General features: G+C 44.9%; 1 protein-coding gene and 1 pseudogene across 4 annotated transcripts in view; both read right to left on the bottom strand.

Annotated features, from left to right (window-relative positions):
* CHEK2 (checkpoint kinase 2) overlaps positions 1-18329 on the bottom strand; it is a 37799-nt gene that overhangs the window by 4484 nt on the left and 14986 nt on the right. The window contains exons 8-14 of one of the 3 annotated variants that reach the window (XM_005691608.3): positions 17178-17231; positions 11724-11785; positions 9740-9839; positions 7308-7394; positions 5574-5737; positions 5233-5348; positions 3817-3902 (exon numbers count right to left, since the gene is read on the bottom strand). In XM_005691608.3, the coding sequence (XP_005691665.2) occupies positions 3817-3902; positions 5233-5348; positions 5574-5737; positions 7308-7394; positions 9740-9839; positions 11724-11785; positions 17178-17231 (669 nt within the window). The remainder of the gene's footprint in view (positions 1-3816; positions 3903-5232; positions 5349-5573; positions 5738-7307; positions 7395-9739; positions 9840-11723; positions 11786-17177; positions 17232-18329) is intronic. The other 2 variants (XM_018061046.1, XM_018061047.1) reach the window with 2 other exon arrangements.
* Positions 6224-6881, bottom strand: LOC102183898 (annotated as a pseudogene). Its single transcript, XR_001296727.2, has one exon. The product of XR_001296727.2 is annotated as a 60S ribosomal protein L17 pseudogene (transcript).

Below are 18329 nucleotides of genomic sequence, written 5' to 3'. Positions count from 1 at the left end.
CACACATCTTTCCAATAGGTGCCCCCTCCCACTGCCAACAATGAAGCCTGTTACCAGGGCCACCCTAACAAAGCAACCCTGCACCCTAGAAAATTCAGCAAGCAAGCACTGTACGAATTAACTCTGACAGTAAACCCACAATACCGCAGAGTTAATGAGAGGAAAAAGTGAACAGGTGCTTCCTGCTGCTAGAGATGGAAATGAGGGGTGGGGCAGGGCATGTAGACTCCCCTGCCCACCTCCCAAGATGCTCACTTCTGCAGGGCTTAAGGATTTGCCAACCAGGAGAGGTGGCCTGGTGTAGCTTCCCCCTTCAGAAAGGTGAAGTGCCACATGATTAGGAATGTGGACTTTGGGGCCAGCTGAAAGCTGAGCTCAGCCACTGCAAGCAGCACGTGCAGAACAGAGTCCCAGAGCAGCTCGTTTCCAAATCCCCATGTACCTTCCCATCCCAGCCCACCCCCACCTCTCCCACTATGTATTGGCATACACAGTGCACCGTGGGGGATGGGGGCGAGGAAGAACCAAGGAGGGAAGGCCTTCAACATTCAGTAATTTGACTGCAGAAAACTTAGTGCACAAGGATCAGTTTACCTGTTCTACACGTCAGTTCAGTTCAGTCACTCAGTCATGTCCGACTCTTTGGGACCCCATGGACTGCAGCAGGCCAGGCCTCCCTGTCCATCACCAACTCCAGGAGTTTACTCAAACTCATGTCCATTGAGTCGGTGATGCCATCCAATCATCTCATCCTCTACATTTAGCAGCTCGAATCACCTGCTTCCATCACTGTGTTTATTGAGCTACTCAGTGTAGCTCCCCACTGTCCAAGCACCAAGTTCATCCACACTCTCCTCTAGGATCTCACTTCTCAGGCAAGGCCACCCTCAAAGGTCCACCCCTTATTTCCTCCTATACCTGCTCACAGCCTCCACCGGGAATGCCCTCTGTGCCTTCCTGCCCACCCACCTCACCCACCTCCCTCTTTCACCCAGTGAACAAACAGTTACGAGGACCCTTGGGTGCCAGGCACCGTAATAAGCACAGGGGCCTCTGTATCAGAGGGGCTCAATCAATATTGAAAATGCTATTCGCCCGTCGTTATGGCAACTGAATTGTGATTGTTATGGCTGAATTGTGTCCCCTCCCCCTTTCCCCACTTACATATTGAAGCCCAACCCCCAGTATTGTGACTATTTGGAGACAGGGCCTTTGCACAGATAATTAAGTTAAAATGGGTTTTAGCTTAAATATAAGACATGACACCATACAACTCCTAGAAGAGAATATGGGCAAAACATTCTCTGACATAAATCATACTGATGTTTTCTTAGGTCGGTCTCCCAAAGCAATAGAAATTAAAGCAAAAATAAATGAACGTGACCTTATCAAACTTACAAGCTTCTGTACAGCAAAGGAAACCATGAACAGAATTGAAGGACAACCTATGAACTGGGAGAAAATATTTGCAAATGATGCGACAAGGGCTTAATTTCCAACACATACGAACAGCTCATACAATTCAATAACAACAACAACAAAAAAAAACTCAGTCAAAAAATGAGCAAAACACATATATATATTCCAAAGAAGACATACAGATGGCCAACAGGCACATCAAAAGATGCTCCATATGGCTAATTATTAGAGAAATGCAAATCAAAACTACAATGTGGTACCACCTCACACAGGTTAGAATACCCATCATTAAAAAGTTTATAAATAAGAAATGCTGGAGAGGGTGTGCAGAAAAGGGAACCCTCCCAAATTGCTGGCAGGAATATAAACTGGAGCAGCCACTATGGAAAATGTGTGCAGGTTCCTCAGAAAACTAAAAATAGTTGCTATATGCGCCAACATTCCCACTCCTGGGCATATATCTGTAGAATGCAAGAATCCGCCTGCCAATGCGGGAGACGTAAGAGACTTGGGTTCGATCCCTGGGTCGGAAAGTTTCCCTGGAGTAGGAAATCACAACCGGCTCCAGTATTCTTGCCTGGGAAATTCCATGGACAGAGGAGTCTGGCAGGCTATAGTCCATGGGGCCACAAACAGTCAGACACAACTGAGTGACTGTGCACACACATATAATTCAAAAAGCTACAGGCATCCCTAAATTGGACACTGTTGATGACAAGAAAGAATGACAAGAGTCATATTCTTTGGACAAACAAACAGTCCAGTGCCAGATCCACAAAACCATTTAGTTTCTTCAAAAATGTTGAATTTCCCAAAATAAAACCTAAACTGTCACTAACAGGTGATTTATGTGGGCAGTCGGCATCCTTGTCATCACTGAATGTTCACTCCACCTTTTGCTGGAAAAATAAAACATGGACAAAAGAGTATTCAAGTGAGACCCCTGTGGCAGGGCTGAACTTCACCTTTTCCTTGGCCGTTAACAACAATTTTCTTTTGAGACAGAAAGTTAAAGAAAAATGGGCTACACTTGTTTGTACATTTCGGGTGGATGTAAATCCTATTCCCAGGCCTAACTGGCAAGCTCTGTTTTTTTCAAGACTAACAGCTCCTCCACCTCCATATCTGGCCCCCAGGAGTTTCCCTATTAAGGCATATGAAAAGAGCCAAAAGGAATGTTTTTCTTTTTCATCAAAATTAAGTCCCCACATGCAAAGGCCCCCTTTGTTTCCAAATTCCTTTTCTCCAGGGTCCTGCAGTTTCAAATCTGTGTGGTCTATTAAGTGCTAAATCATCTGACAGGTTTTTGGTTTTTTTTTTTCGCTGGGGGGGGGAGAGGCAGGGTGGGGGGTCAGGGGGGACTGCTGTTTCCAGGGCAACATCCCAAACATATACATCTACTTTTTTTTTTTTGTAGGGATTTCTTGTTCTCAACCTGAGCTGGCCTGAGCTGAGGGTTGGAAGACAGAAAAAATAAGGACAGTCCTCCCAGAGCCCCAAAAGCACAGTGCTGAGACTGGATGGCCCCAGGAGTTCCTGGACTAGAAATTCCCAGAGTATCTGAGCCTCCAGCTTAAGCAACCTGGTTAAGTCCCCCATCCATCCCCACAAGTAACAGAGACCAACTGCAAGTTAACAGAAAGGGGTATGGCTGGCTGTGCTGAAAGGAACTCCACTTCACAGACCTGGCATCCATCAGAGAGCCTGCCCAAGGCTGTAGTGAATTCTAAAACCAAAGACTAGCCCAGCAAAGGCACAAAGGACTTCCAACTCCAGTAGCTTGAATGAAGTCAACGCATAATCTAATGGGAGCCACAACCCCTAGCAGGGACAGAGGTAATGCAGACTTGAAAGGCGCAGGTGACAATCTGCTAAGAGCACACTTGCTCACCATGAACAGGAAGTAGGACCCCCTCATACCCAATCACTTGGGCTTAATAGCCAGGTTCTCCCCGCAGGAGGCTGCTCCCCTCCTCCCACCCCCGTTTCCCTGATCTAAGGTTGAAGATGGCAAGAACGCAGCTCATCCCATCTGTCTGAGTAAGGGGTTTGAGAGAAGAGAAGGACGCAGCTGGGGTGGAGGTTTGGAGCTACAACCACCTCTCAAAGGAACACAACTGAACTGCAGACTCGGAGAAGCCACACAGAACCAGGACAGGCCATAAGGAGAGCTTGTTCATCCAAGTCAAGCTGTAAAGGCTGCACACAAATGCAAGACATGCCCACACTCACACCAACAGACATAAATATGCACCTCCACCCACCTAAAGCTCAGTCTTGAAAAATGGCATTAGACCCAACCAAGCAAACGTACGTTTTCATCCTCTTCCCCATCTCAGGGACACAGTTCAGGGTTGCCTGGGTATTTCAGGCGGACAGCCACTGCCCCATACACACCTGAAGCCACGGGTGTCTTAAAGCCTCTTCTGTCGTAAAACGCGCCTTTGGATCCACTATCAACAACTTCTTGACGAGATCCAGAGCTAAAGCAGTAAGATAATTTGGCAAATCACAGTGAGAAGGATAAAAACATTAAATCAACAAAATGAGAGTGTGCCAGAATCACAGGCCAACATCCAGAAAGAGAAGAGAGGGGCTGAGGTCACAGTGAGTCAGCAGACAGAGTGGGCAGGGCCCCCTAGGCCTCCCCACTCTCAGTATTTGTCCGAAGACTTTAGAACACCAGGAATGCCATGATGGTCCCCGTGGCTCCCTGCTCAGATATCACAACTTAACTCCCTTTTCCTGCTCCCCTTACTGGACTCAAGTTCAAACTAATTAAAGCTGAACTTCCCCCAGTTCTAAAACACTCAGGATGTTCAGCCAACTCTCTCTGAGACCCATGGAGTGATGGAGAGAGTTCCTCAGCCAGGGAGAGCTCTCTCCTAGGAATCGCAGGCTTGGCAGAAACAAAGCTGGACTGGCCAGCAACAAGTGGAGGCTGGCTGGATATTGCAACAGTATTATTCATCAGATGTTCTGACACTTAGCACAACCATCTACGTTACATTGTTTGACATTTAGTTTCAGCTTTCTACTTTTCCTTTTGAGAATTACAAAGTTACCCTTTTAAATTCTAAAACACAGAATAGCAAGTTACATTTAGCTTTGCTGTGCGTCCTACTTCAAAGGAGACCTTGTGACTAAAAAGTTACCCATTATTTTGCACACTTAAATAGATATCAGGCACAGTGAGTATATTACACTTGCTGCTGCTGCTGCTGCTAAGTCGCCTCAGTCGTGTCCGACTCTGTGCGACCCCATAGACGGCAGCCCACCAGGCTCCCCCATCCCTGGGATTCTCCAGGCAAGAACACTGGAGTGGGTTGCCATGTCCTTCTCTAACGCAGGAAAGTGAAAAGTGAAGTCGCACAGTCGTGTCCGATTCTTCTCGACCCCATGGACTGCAGCCCACCAGGCTCCTCCATCCATGGGATTCTCCAGGCAAGAGTACTGGAGTGGGGTGCCATTGCCTTCTTCGATATTACACTTAACCCTCACAAAACCTCCTTAAAATAGAGGTTTATTGTGCCCTCTTTTACAAATAAGCAAAAAGTAGACCCAGAGAGGTTAAGTAACTTGCCTAAGGTCACAAAGGTAAGAAGTACCAGCCCCAGGACACAAGCCTACATCAGCCTGGCTCTAGAGCCCAAGTTTCCAATAACTTCCTTTGCCTCTAAAATGGTACAAAAACTAACAGAAAATAAGAACAGGATTGACAGGAGAAAACATCACAGAATTTGAAAATAAACTCCCACCGCAGCACACATACATTTAGCAAACCACAAATTCTGAACTCTTTCGTATCCATACCCTTCTCTGAGACCTCTGCCCAGACTTCAGGAATGAAGTTGTATTTTCCACTGGTGATCTGATCCTTCAATGACACTTGAGTCTTATGCTCAGAGAAAGGTGGATACCCACTAAGGCTTCATATTGGTAGAGAGAGAAAGGAAAAGAAATCAAGTGGCATTCTCAGTGGCATTCAGATGTATCAACTTTTTTTCAGCATAATGAAAAATCAGGTATTGCTTTAAATCAATGGTCCAAAAAAAGGTGACCTAAATTAAACACAAACTCTCTAACTGGACACATTTTTTATTTCACCTTAATACCACTAACCACAGTCTGAAGCGATAAAAACTTCTTCTTACCAAATGAAAAGAATAACTCCTAAACTCCAGCAGTCCACAGCACGGTTATATCCAGCAGTTCCAAAGGAATTGAGAACCTCCGGAGCCAGATAGGTGGGGGTACCACATAAGGTTCTCATCAGAGAGGTCTCCCCCAAAATCTTGGACTGCCCAAAATCAGTAATCTAAAGTAAGGACAAAAGGGCATCTTTTAATGTCATGAAATAAAAAGTAACATAGTCTGCCAATTCAAAAAAGACATGAAGGTTACAATAGTTCCTAGCCTGATTCATGCCACTGTTAATCAGGAGTCTACACATTCTTGTCTTTGTAAGGTAATTTTTTAAAAATATTTTTATTTATTTGGCTGTTCTGAGTTTTAGCTGTGGCATCTAGTTCCCTGACCAGGGATCAAACCCCGGGCCCCCTGCATTGGGAGAAGGGTCTTAGCCACTGGACCCCAGGAAAGCCCTGTAAGGTAATTTTAAATCCTCCAAGTTATTAAATTTTGCTTAAATAAAAATTCCCAAGCCAAGGAACTTTAAGGCTCAGGTTTTCTCCCAACTTAGATCTGTATTCTCTGTAACCTTACAAAAGGCCTTTAACCCTTAACAGAGACTCTAGAAATCTAGTTATTCCTGACTTTTCTTAGACCCCAGTTTTTCTTTTTCTTTTTTTTTTTTTTTTTACTTTTATTTGCATTTATTTTTTGCGGCATTTATTCCCGGGCCATAAGTTTTTGTTTCTTCAGTTTCTTCTGGGATATCTTTTTCTTCTGTGCAACCTCCTCTTCTGGTTTAGGAACAATCTGTTCTTTTTCAGTAAGGATCATCTCAATGTGGCAGGGAGAGCTCATGTAGGGGTTGATCCGACCGTGAGCTCTGTAAGTCCTGCGTCGCATCTTGGGGGCTTTGTTCACTTGGATGTGCTCAATGACCAGAGAATCTACATCTAAGCCCTTAAGTTCAGCATTACTCTCTGCATTTTTGAGCATGTGTAGTAAAAATTCAGCACTCTTTTTGGGCCATCGACCCTGAGTCCAGCCCCACTGTTTGGCCTGTGCACACCTGCCAACTCCACCGTTGTAGCGGCGGAACAGCACACACTGCTTCTTTAACGTGACGTCCTTCAGATACTTGGTGGCTTTTCGGATATGCATACCCTTTATGGCCTGGGCGGTTTCACGAGTGTTCTTAAAGTGTACACGAAGATTTGAACCTCTTGATTTGCATGATTTTGTGGGGTTTTCTGGGTCAAGTGAATAGCGCACCATTTTTAGGAGTCACCTCAGGCCGCTTACCGGAAAAGCCCAGTTTTTCAATGTTGGCTGTAAACGGAAATACTGAGGAGCTGGAGAAAAATACTTCACCTGGGTGCCACCTACAGCAATTCCAAGGTGCAGGCTTGCTGTCGTGGTTTGGTTTTTTTTTTTTCTAAATCAACAGGGGATTCTCAAATGAAGCCAGGCTTGGGGAGTACTATCTTAAACAGAGGAAGGCAGGGGATGTGTTTCTCCCATCTAGACTCCTCCTTCCTCTCTCTGAAGATGAAAGTGGCTTGTACACATGGAGCTGAATAAGTGCTCATTTGCATCTTCACTGGAGCAATACTACCTGGCCGCTAAAAGAACTGCTAAGAATGGAAAGGTCAAATCCCCTCCCCTTTTATGCTCCCACTTTTTACTTGATGAATTCGAAAACAGTTTCTGAACAGAAATCTACTGGAGTGGCCACATACAGAGCATAAATTTCTTACCTTTATAAGGCAGTCCTCCTTTGGAGATGATAGTAGAACATTCTCTGGCTTTAAGTCCCGATGTATAATGCCATTTTCATGAAGGTACTACACAGAGAGGACTGACCCTTAGATTTATGGAGCAGGCGCGTGAGACAGACACACACACATCTTACAGCTGGATGAAAGTATAACTCATGTTACGGCCACATTCTCTCCCAAATCAGAAAACCACTGGATAAGCGCACTACTATTTACAAATTTTCTTGCAAGAAAATCTTTAAAAAATAGAAAAATGAAAGAGGCCACTTATGACAGTAGACCTTTTATTTCACTCTTCAAGACAATAACTATTCCTTCATGTTAGCAGAAATAGAAGGTATCAGTTTCAATAATAAAAATGCAACAGGTGACATAAAACATTTGGGGACTATTTAAACTCTAAAAATTCTACCTAAATAGTGTATTTGTTGATTCCACTTCTGAGAAAATTTTTAAGGCACTCTATAAAGTACACGTGTAAATTATCTGAACACCTAGAGTTAACATATTCCTTGATGCAAGATCAGTCTTTGAAAACTTGATGACTGAAATAGAATGGTTTCTAAACATCATAAATAGAATGATGTTTCTCTGTGTACTCATTTTTATATATCAAGTCATATTTCTTTAGGAAAAAAAGAATTTCCCATGTCCACTGAGTACTCAATTCACCTTAATATTCTTGGTATAAAGTTGGGAGCAAACCATTAAGGGCCTTCTCTGGTGACTCAGTTGGTAAAGAACCTGCCTGCAATGCAGGAGACCCAGGTTCAATCCCTGGGTCAGGAAGATCCCCTGGAGAAGGAAATGGCACCCCACTTCAGTATTCTTGCCTGGGAAATCCCTTAGACAGAGGACCCTGACGGGCTACAGTCCATGGGGCCGCAGGAGTTGGACACAACTTAGCAACTAAACCACCACCACAAACCATGAAGAGAGTGAAACAGTGGTTAGACTGATAAGAGCAGATACTACACGTTACATGTGATCTTAACCAAAAGGCCGAGAAGTGATGCTTGGCAGAAACCAACGCAATTCTATAAAGCAATTATCCTTCAATTAAAAACTAAATTAAAAAAAATTAAAAACATAAAAATCACTGGTTAGGTGTTTATGGGCTTTAGGTTTCTCTGCATATCCCTCTGGCCTACAGCAAAATACCTCCAAAACACTTTCACTGGGAAAGTGATCTGGTGAAGCCCCCAGGCTGGGCGCCCAGGTAGATCAGCCCCTGGAAAATCTCCTTCCAGCCTCAGTGCAACAGCTGCTCCCAATCCCTGTGTTTCTTGCACAGAGGAACATTCTCAAGGGAAGAGACCTTGGCGGGAATCCCCACAACATCTGGGTTGAGAAAGGGTGATGTTCTTTGAAGCATGCAGGGTGCCACCAGCCATTCACCCCAACACCTGCCCCGAACACTGAAGAGGAGGCAGTACACGTGCCTGCCCGTGTGCCTTCTGCAGCACTGAAATACCATGTGTACGTTCAACTCAGTTCAGTTGCTCAGTTGTGTCCAACTCTTTGCAACCCCATGGACTGCACACCAGGCCTCCCTGTCCATCACCAACTCCTGGAGTTTACTCAAACTCAAGTCCATTGAGTCGGTGATGCCATCCAACCATCTCATCCTCTGTTGTCCCCTGCCCCTCCAGCCTTCAATCTTTCCCAGCACCAGGGTCTTTTCAAATGAGTCAGCACTTTGCATCAGGTAGCCAAAGTATTGGAGTTTCAGCTTCAGCATCAGACCTTTCAATGAATATTCAGGACTGATTTCCTTTAGGATGGACTGGTTGGATACAGATAGCCAATGGAAAGTTGCTGTATAGCATAGGGGGGGGTCAGCCTGGTGCTCTGGGACAACCTATATCGGGTGGGAGGGAGATTCAAGAGGGAGGGGACGTGTGTATACCTATGGCTGATTCATGTTGATGTATGATAAACCAATACAACATTGTAAAGTAATTATCCTCCAATTGAAAATAAATAAATGGGAGAAAAAAAAAAAAAAGATGCTACAGAAGAAGGAAACTCCTAGCACTGTGCCACGGGGGAGTGATCCATCCTCACACCTGCCCAGTTGCCTCCTCACCCCTGCCCCAGAGGTCAGGGGGATTTCTGCAAGGACCAGGCACAACAGAGATCCCTGCCCCCCATAAAAACCTCCTAGCTAAAGAGAAGCCACGTGGGACCGTGTGTTTATTTAACTTCCTTATTTCTTTTTTTCCTCTTAAACTTCACAGCAAGAACTTTCTCATCTGAGTCAAAGGGGTGGGGTGTTTTTGCCAAGAACAGAACAACCCAAACACAGACTCTGCTCTCTGGGTTTTTATCCCTGGTCCCTCATTTTCTGCCAACTCGGAGAGTAACTCACCTAAAAGAAAGTTGTCAAAAGCACCGAGGGCTTCTCTTACCTGCACGGCCAGGAGCATCTGGTAAAAATAGAGCTTGCATGTGGCTTCTTTCAGGCGTTTATGCCCCACCACCCTGTCGAACAGCTCTCCTCCTTCCATCCTGAAACACACAGGCGAAGCAGGGGGTTCATTCCTAGAGGGAAACTCACTTGGAGGGAAGATAACAACACAAACAGAACAAACTCATCAAGACAAGCAAAGTGGTTTATCCACTCTCGGCTCCCATCTGTCAAGGCACTGAGGTGATTAGCCACATACAAAATAAAGACGCGTCCATTGGAAACTGAGGAGCAAGGAAAGATACAGAAAGAGAGTGGTGGGCATTGGACACGCCTGGGGAGCTTTCAGAAAATCTGATGCAGTAGATCGGAAGCAGACCCCAGGGGTCTGCATTTTTACTGTGCACCCAGGTGGTTCTGAGACTGGTGTAGGGGAGAAAGCAGGAGCCTAGGACCTGACAACTGGGTCTGAATTTCAGCTCCACCACCTCCCAGCTGTGGGACTTGGGGCAACTTATGCAAGCTCTCTGAGCTTGTTTCTAAACCCCTTCAACAAATGGGGATAAAACCCCACCTACCTTGATGGCTGCTGTAAATATTAAGAGATTAACTGCTTATAGGTAAAGCACCCGGCACAGTGGAGATGCTCTGCCAGATTATTCAATCCCTCTGCAATTCAGTCCCCATTTCTGTAAAGTGGAGCTCAAGACAATAACTAACTCACCACTTCACTTATGTGACTGCCCTGGTGGCTCAGATGGTAAAAGTGTCTGCCTACAATGTGGGAGACTCAGGTTCGATCCCTGGGTCGGGAAGATCCCCTGGGATCTTCCAGGAAGGAAACGGCAACCCACTCCAGTATTCTTGCCTGGAAAACCCCAAGGACAGAGGAGACTGGTAGGCCCCCGTCCATGGGGTCGCAAAGAGTCGGACACGACTGAGCAACTTCACTACTACAACTCACCACTAACTTGTATACAACCTGGATAACAGTTATGCAGGTTACATGAGTCAATCCCACTGAAGTGCTTACAGCAGGATTTGGCTCATATTAAGTGTTTGATTAGTATCAGTTACTGCTATTGTATTATTACTACTATTATTAAACAATTTCTTTAAATTTATCTGACTGAGCCAGGTCGTAGTTGCAGCACACAGGATCTTCAATCTTCATTGCAACATGTGGAATCTGGGCTACCGGGGAAGTCCCAAACTGTTTTGCGATCCAGTCGAATAATAAATCTCCTATTTCATAGCAACAGATATTCTCTTAAGCACTTCAAGGGCTGTCCAGTCTCTCCTAGCGCTATGACTGGCCTGCTGTTTACTCTATAATCTTTATGGTCAGCCAGCACGGCCACTGTTGGCCACTCAGGAGTAAGGCCCAGCCTGTCTGCCATGATGGCCAGTCCCAGAAACACTGCACACTTCTGCAGAATGGACACCAAGGCAGGCCTCTTTCAGGAATGAGACAGTAAATGATTTTAATCATACCAAGTGAAGCTGCAAGTACACCAGCCCATGAAAGATACTCAGGTGTCACCCTGGTGCAGTGATCCTGAGCAACAACGGCCGCCCAGGATATTTCAGAGTAATGACATGCACCTGCATTGGAGCACCACGCAGGCCACGTGCTCTGCTGGAGGCCTTCCAGCCCTCAGAGCATTTGATCCTTATGACTGCGCAGGGAGCTATCATTATTACTTCACACTAGGAATATGAGACTCAGAAAGGTGAAGTCAACTAACCCATGGGTAGACAGCTAGTCACCAGCAAAGTGGGCTTCAAACCCAGGCCTCAGATCCATCTGCCTTTGGAAACACTAGAGTGATTTTTTAAATTTATACTAACCCCATGTGCTCATTTTACGGGCCACCCCCCACATACATACGCTGAGGGTCCCCAGGATGAGAAATGCAGGCCAGCATTAGACCCTTTGGTGGTTTATAAGCATTTAAATGGAAACAAAAAAGTTTGCTACTTACAATTCCAAAACAATATAATAATCTTCAGCATCAAAAAAGTCTTTAATCTTGATGATACAAGGCTAAAAGGGGGAAAAGAGAAAAAATAGTTAAGAAGCTCTCCAAGAGGAAAAGTACAAGAGCAGAACTCAGGACACCCACCCAAGGTGTCAAGGAGGCCAAGACCAGGCATCCGGTCCTTGCCTCAGGACTCTGCAGTTCATGCAGGGGAGGAGCATGCGTGTGTGCTCAGCCACTGCAGTCGAGTCTGACTCTTTCCAACCCCATGGACTATAGCCCACCAGGCTCCTCTGTCCACGGGATTCTCCAGGCAAGAACACTGGAGTGGGTTGCCATGCCCTCCTCCAGGGGATCTTCCTGATCCAGGGATCGAATCTGCGTCTCTAAAGTCTCCTGCATTGGCAGGTGGGTTCTTTAACACTAGCGCCACCTGAGAAGCCCACAGGGGAGGAGACAGAACCCTAACTTAGCTGGCTCCTTCGTGAGTACACACAATAAACTCTCTACCCCACCAAACTGACAAGGGAGCAGCTCATGCTTCACATTTAACGCTGGCGCCAAGGGTGGAAGGCCAGTCTCTTCCCAGCCTTCCTCCTCCCTGTCCCAGAGCACAGGGACTCAAGGACATCTAAGACACCTAGGACCCTGACAAGGAGCGCAAGGAAAGGAAGCCCAGGTGGGAGGCCCAGCCATGCTGCCAGACAGCAGGGCTATTCAACTGAGGCAACTGGCACCACAGGGCAACCCATGAGACAAGAGGGCATTTTCTAAGGAAGAGGGCAATTCTAGTTTCAGAAGAACTCAAAAGCACGTATGTGTGGTGGAGGAGAGACACACACACACACACCTGTGCCTGATAGTCTGTGACCTCTGATCAATGCTGGGTGCATTTGCTAAAGAACCAGGGAGAATCGTGTAGTACATTCAATGAATATAACACCCCTAATTGTTTCTTCTAGTACAAAGGATCGGCGCTAAAGCTAGTGGTCAGGGTAGATACAAGAAGTGGTGAGTATCAGGGACATACACTCCTACCCACCAGGGAACAGGATTCTGGCTGTGTCAATCAAAAGGAAGAGAGTGGTATGATTTTTAGACTGTATTTATTTTTTTATCAAAATCTCGATTTTTATTGGTATATCTATTCACTTTAGATTTTTCAATTTTCAATTAAAAAGAGCAAACACCCACCAAAGTGATTTTCCTGCAAAGCACATTTCATCCCTTCCATTGCTGATTAAAATCCTCCAAGTGATACCTCCCCACAATGAACTGTTAGCCGTGAATGGACACCCCACCACCTCCCCCAGCACAGTGGATCTTGGAAACACAACGCCAAGTGGAAAGGGCAAGTCTTGAAACACTTTTGAGAATGAGGTAGATTCGACAGTATGATCAGGTTTCTTCGTTCTTAAACTCATGGCAAGTTCAAAGGTGTTCATCCTACCAGTTCGCTTTACCACTTACATTTTACTTTACATGTGTCAAATATTATATAATCTTAAATTATTTTAAGGTAGAAAGGGAGAAGGGTGAGAGGAGGGAAGGAAGGAAGAAAACAAAAATCCTTCAGCACCTTGCAGCTCAGAGGCTGCAATCCAACTTCTCAGCAGGGGTTACCAAGCCCTACCAGCCCTTCCTCATCCTGCCCCCACCACCACCCAGCCTCACCTCCTTCTGCCCATCCCAAATATCCTCCTCTCCTCCTCTCCAGGCCACAAAACTCCCTATCCACCCCAGGGTCTCTCCCCATGTCACATCTTTGCTCACACTACCCTCCAGCCTGGTGATCCAGCCTTCTGGCCACACTTGGCCTCAGGTATCAAGCCCCTTTAAATTTTTTTTTTTTTGCACAGCACATTCTGTAGCATGTGGGTCTTAGTTCCCCAAGCAGAAATCAAACCTGTGTCCGCTGGATGGCAGATTCTTAAACACGGGACCACCAGGGAAGTCCCCCCACTTCCAGAGTTTGGATCCACACTTCCTGCAGTCGTACTAATCTGTGTGGCCCCACAAGGAAACTGACGCCCGACAAAAGTCTCTCACCAGGTACTGCATGGGCTAAGTCAACGAGCCAGTCTTATCTTTATCTTCCTAGGACCAACATTCAACAGAGCAGCTGGCACATGGGGGACACTCATACACTGTCCGGTTTAATACCATCAACACCAATAACAGACACAACCACCCACTGAGGGTGGGTCCTGCTGGCCACGTTTTGGTCATGGATTCTACAGCCATGGGGTGAGGCTGACAGCAAACCATTTCCACCTCTCCTTACCTGTGATCACTGTATACTTGGCTCTGCAGGGCAACCTGTTATTGTCACGATAATGGAAACACTAAATATGCACTGTAGTATTACATTAAGAGGAACAGAAAAGAGAGCTGAGGGACTTTCCCGGCGGTCCAGTGGTTAAGAGTTCATGCTTCAGGGGTGAGGGTTTGATCCTTGGCTAGGGAACTAAGATCTTACATGCCACTGATAAAAAATTAATAAAAAGAAAAAGGAGAGCTAAAATTCTCTTATAACAGAAAGACAACAAGCTATTATTATTGATAAGCCAAGAGACAGCAGTTTATGCATTAATAAATCACGTAGAAATAATGGAGGTAAATTCTTCTTTAAAAAAAGCTGAAAAAACTTTAAATGCAGGGAAGGCGATTAGGAAAGAAGTAAAGCTGCTATTTATAAACCTTTTAGCACCATCTGACTCTAGAATATACACCTGTGACATCTTTTTCTTTTGACCACGAGGCACACGGGATCTCAGTTCCCTGACCAGAGATGGAACCCTCATCCCCTGCAGTGGAAGTGCAGCGTCTTAACCACTGTACCACCAGGGAAATCCGTATTAAAATGAAAGGGAAGCAGAGAGATGATATGGGATGGGAGGTGGAAGGGGGATTCAGGATTGGGAGCTCGTATACACCCGTGGTGGATTCACGTCAATGTATGGCAAAACCAATACAGTATTGTAAAGTAAAATAAAGTAAAAATAAAATTTAAAAAATAATAATAATAAAATAAAATAAAATGAAAGGGAAGGCAGAAGAAAAGACACTCACATGGAAAAGGAATGAGAGGAAGGACTGGGAACTGCTCGGTCTGTTTGGCCAGTGCCACTCTGGGAATGGGATGGGGGCGGCCAGCCACTGACAGAGCACGCAAAGCCACCACTAGACGAAGCCGGCATGGACTGTCTCCAGGCCCCACCAGCTCTAGAGCCACAGGCTGCAGTTGCCACAGCTGAAGCATCTCAGAAGCCAGAGGCCACCAACCCAGACACTCCACTCAGGTCCTACAGGGCAAAGGGTAGGGAATTGCAGATCACTGTCATGCCCCAAGCATGATTCCTGTGCGGAGAGCTTTGTGTGCACGCTCAGTCGCTCAGTCACGTCCGACTCTTTGCATCTCTATGGACTGTAGCTCACCAGACTCCTCTGTCCACGGGATTCTCCAGGCAAGAATACTGGAGTGGGTTGCCATTTCCCTTCTCCAGGGGATCTTCCCGACCCACGGATTAAACCTGGCTCTCCAGCGTGTCCTGCACTGCAGGCAGATTCTTCACCACTGAGCCACCTGGGAAGCCCTGAAAGCTTTAGAAGCACATATTCAAGTCTCATTGACCTTTGAGGCAAGTATCCTACGGTCTCTAGAAACAGACAAGGGAGCAGAAGCTAGGCAAAGTGAAACGACCTGCTCAGAACAAGGGATGGGAACCCAGGTCTGCCTCCCCACTAGACTAAAGCCATGTAAGACGAGAGGTGGCTAGGTCTATCTGTGCTGACTGCCTGGGGCCTAGAAAACAGGTTGACACCGTAAACACTCGACAATTGATAAATCAGTGCCTGACTCTAAAGGCCAGGGTCTACTGGACTTTATACCAGGCTCTACTCACTGTCCCCAAACATCCAAATGCACTCATGTGCCCATCTCTACTTCCCAAGGACTCCCAAGTGCCCTTGTAAATTGCCAACAAAAATCTCCAAGGATCTTTTTTAGAGTTTTGAATTCCTCTCCTGTGCAGCAGACATCGGATTTGTATAAATGTTATGCTTGGGGATCTTCTGACATCAGAGAAAATTCTCTGAGGATTCTAAGTGTTTATCTTTGGGGGATGTTTGAAGCAACCCCACCCTGAAAAATTAGAGGGCTCCTCTCTTTAACGAGATTCCAGATCCCAAGGAAAAAAAGAGGCAAAGGCAAAGAAGAGAGAGAAGTTGCAAGGCATTAGAAGAAAGCCAAGCAGGAAGTTCAGCCACTCACATTCTCATGGGTCTTCAGATCCACCACAGATTCTAAAGGAACCTACTGAATTATTGTGTCCATGTGATGTTCTTAGTTTCTATTTGTTGTTAGGAGGATCTGACCAGGTCAGAGAAGGGAGAATAAACCTTTTGTAGTTCAGAGGTTAAGAACCAGAATCAGACAATCCAGGGGTCCCCAACCCATGGGAACTGGGCCACACAGCAAGAGCTGAGTAGTGGGCAAAGGAGCAGTTTCACTTGTACTTACGGCTGCTCCCCATCAATCGAATGACCGCCCACTGGTTCTGTATTATGGTGAACTGTATCATGATTTCACTATATATCACAGTGTAATAATAATAGAAATATAAAGTACACAGTAAATGCAATGCACTTGAATCATCCTGAAACCATCCTCCACTCACCCCGGGTCCGAGGAAAAATCGTCTTTCATGAGACCAGTTCCTGGCGCCAAAAAGGCTGAGAACCACTGGGATAATTCTCAGCTGGAAGACTGGAGGTCTTATTTCAAGTTTAACTCATGTAGCTCACGACTACATGGGGGCCCACGAATTAATGAAGAAAAACAGAAAGAAGAAAAAGGAAGATGGGAGGAGTCCCACTGGTCTAACTTTCTCTTCTCACATCTTTAGACTCTTTCCACTGAGACAAGGTCATGATTGCACAAAAAAGATAGGACCTCTGATACTCAGTGGGGCCAGAGACACCATTCAAACACCCAGGATGTTGTCATACTTATTGGGTACTCTTGGATATATCTGATTTATTCCAACCAAGGCGAATGGAAATCAGCACCTCCTAAAGGTACTTAAGAGGTATAAAATTCAGGTATAATTAATGTACCAAAAGAGCACTGTCTCCTCAAATATAATCAGTTGATCAAGCCCCTACAATAGTATTTAGCAGATTTACTATGGCTTTTGGTCCAGAACTAACTCAACGGAAAAATAACATACTTAATAATAAAATCTTTTCACAATATTTTCCTTTCAAAATTTTAGGGTAAAGCTCTTCCCAGCTTAACAGCTAAAACCATGCATGTATACATACACACACGTATACACACACAATTAAGGAACCCAGGTTAATACTAGTTTTATTACACTGAAGCGCTTTGCACTCTCCCCATTTTTTGAGATAAAAGAATTTAAGTATGGGTCATTTTTTTACAGTAGTACTTACATGATTTAGTTTCTTCAAAATTTCTATTTCTGTTTCAACATTGAGTGCCGGATCCTTTAATAAAATAACATTAGTTTATTAATGATAATAATAGCCAGTATGCAGAAAATGTTTACAGTTAAAACTTAGTTGAGTAAAAGCTGCCTGAGTTCCAGACTCAGCACTGTTCTTACAGAGAAATCAAGGATGAATTACACAAAAACTCACCTAAAATCACTTTGCAAAATGCTTGGTAAACAATAAGCCATTCAGTAAGTGACTAGGCTCTATGCCAAGCTCTTTATCTAAAAGGGTCATCTCATGTAAGCTCCATAATCCAAGTGAACTGGGCTCTAAAAGTATTCCCATTTTACAGATGGAACAAAGCTCAGAGAAAGGAAGCCACTTGCTGCAGTTCCCACAGCCAGAAACAAATGTGTTCCCACTGTTCTTACATTGACCTGGTAAGCTCTGCTTGCCTCATCAAACTGAGGAACTGTTTACACTTGTAAAAATAATACAACAAGCAAAAACCATAAACGAGAAGGTATTCAATTAAACTGTGTAAAGAAAACATAGAGTCACATTTCTCATAATTTAGCAGAGCCAGGGTCCAATTTCAAATGCAAGCTGAGATATTTACTGAGACTCTAAAGGGAAGAGGAAGCTTCAGGGTAGAAAAGTTGCTCTCCGTTACAATTCCAGAAGAATGACTCGAGTTACTCAACCTCATGGGCTACACCCTCTACAAGCAAAGAGGATATAGAATTACATATTTATGTAAAATGGACTTCAGCGAAGAAAGCCAGATGTTTAATTTTAAAAGCCAACCTCTTCCTGTAAGCCGGTAAACTCATTACCAAGGCCGGGTATACTCTGATGATAGAGAGCTCTAAAGAATATGATAGGATTTGAAAGATGAAATTAAAACATAAAATTGTGTTCCAAGTCATTAAGAATCTGGTAGGTTATTTTCTTCCCCCCAAAATGGAAAACAAACCCAGAATCACAGGGGAAAGATCTATAACAAAGTGAACACTGAAAGGAAATTCCTCTTGCTATGCGAGAATGGCATTGTCTAGGGACAAAAAGAAAAAAAATCGATCTTTAAGGAATGTAAAGCATAATAGCCAGAAACAGCTGGCCACAAAGGAAAACGTGACTAGAGGACAC

Source organism: Capra hircus, chromosome 17, assembly GCF_001704415.2.
Source record: "Capra hircus breed San Clemente chromosome 17, ASM170441v1, whole genome shotgun sequence".
Taxonomy (NCBI): Eukaryota; Metazoa; Chordata; class Mammalia; order Artiodactyla; family Bovidae; genus Capra; species Capra hircus.
The sequence above is the reverse complement of the archived record's forward strand: the minus strand, read 5'-3'. Positions and strand labels throughout refer to the sequence as shown.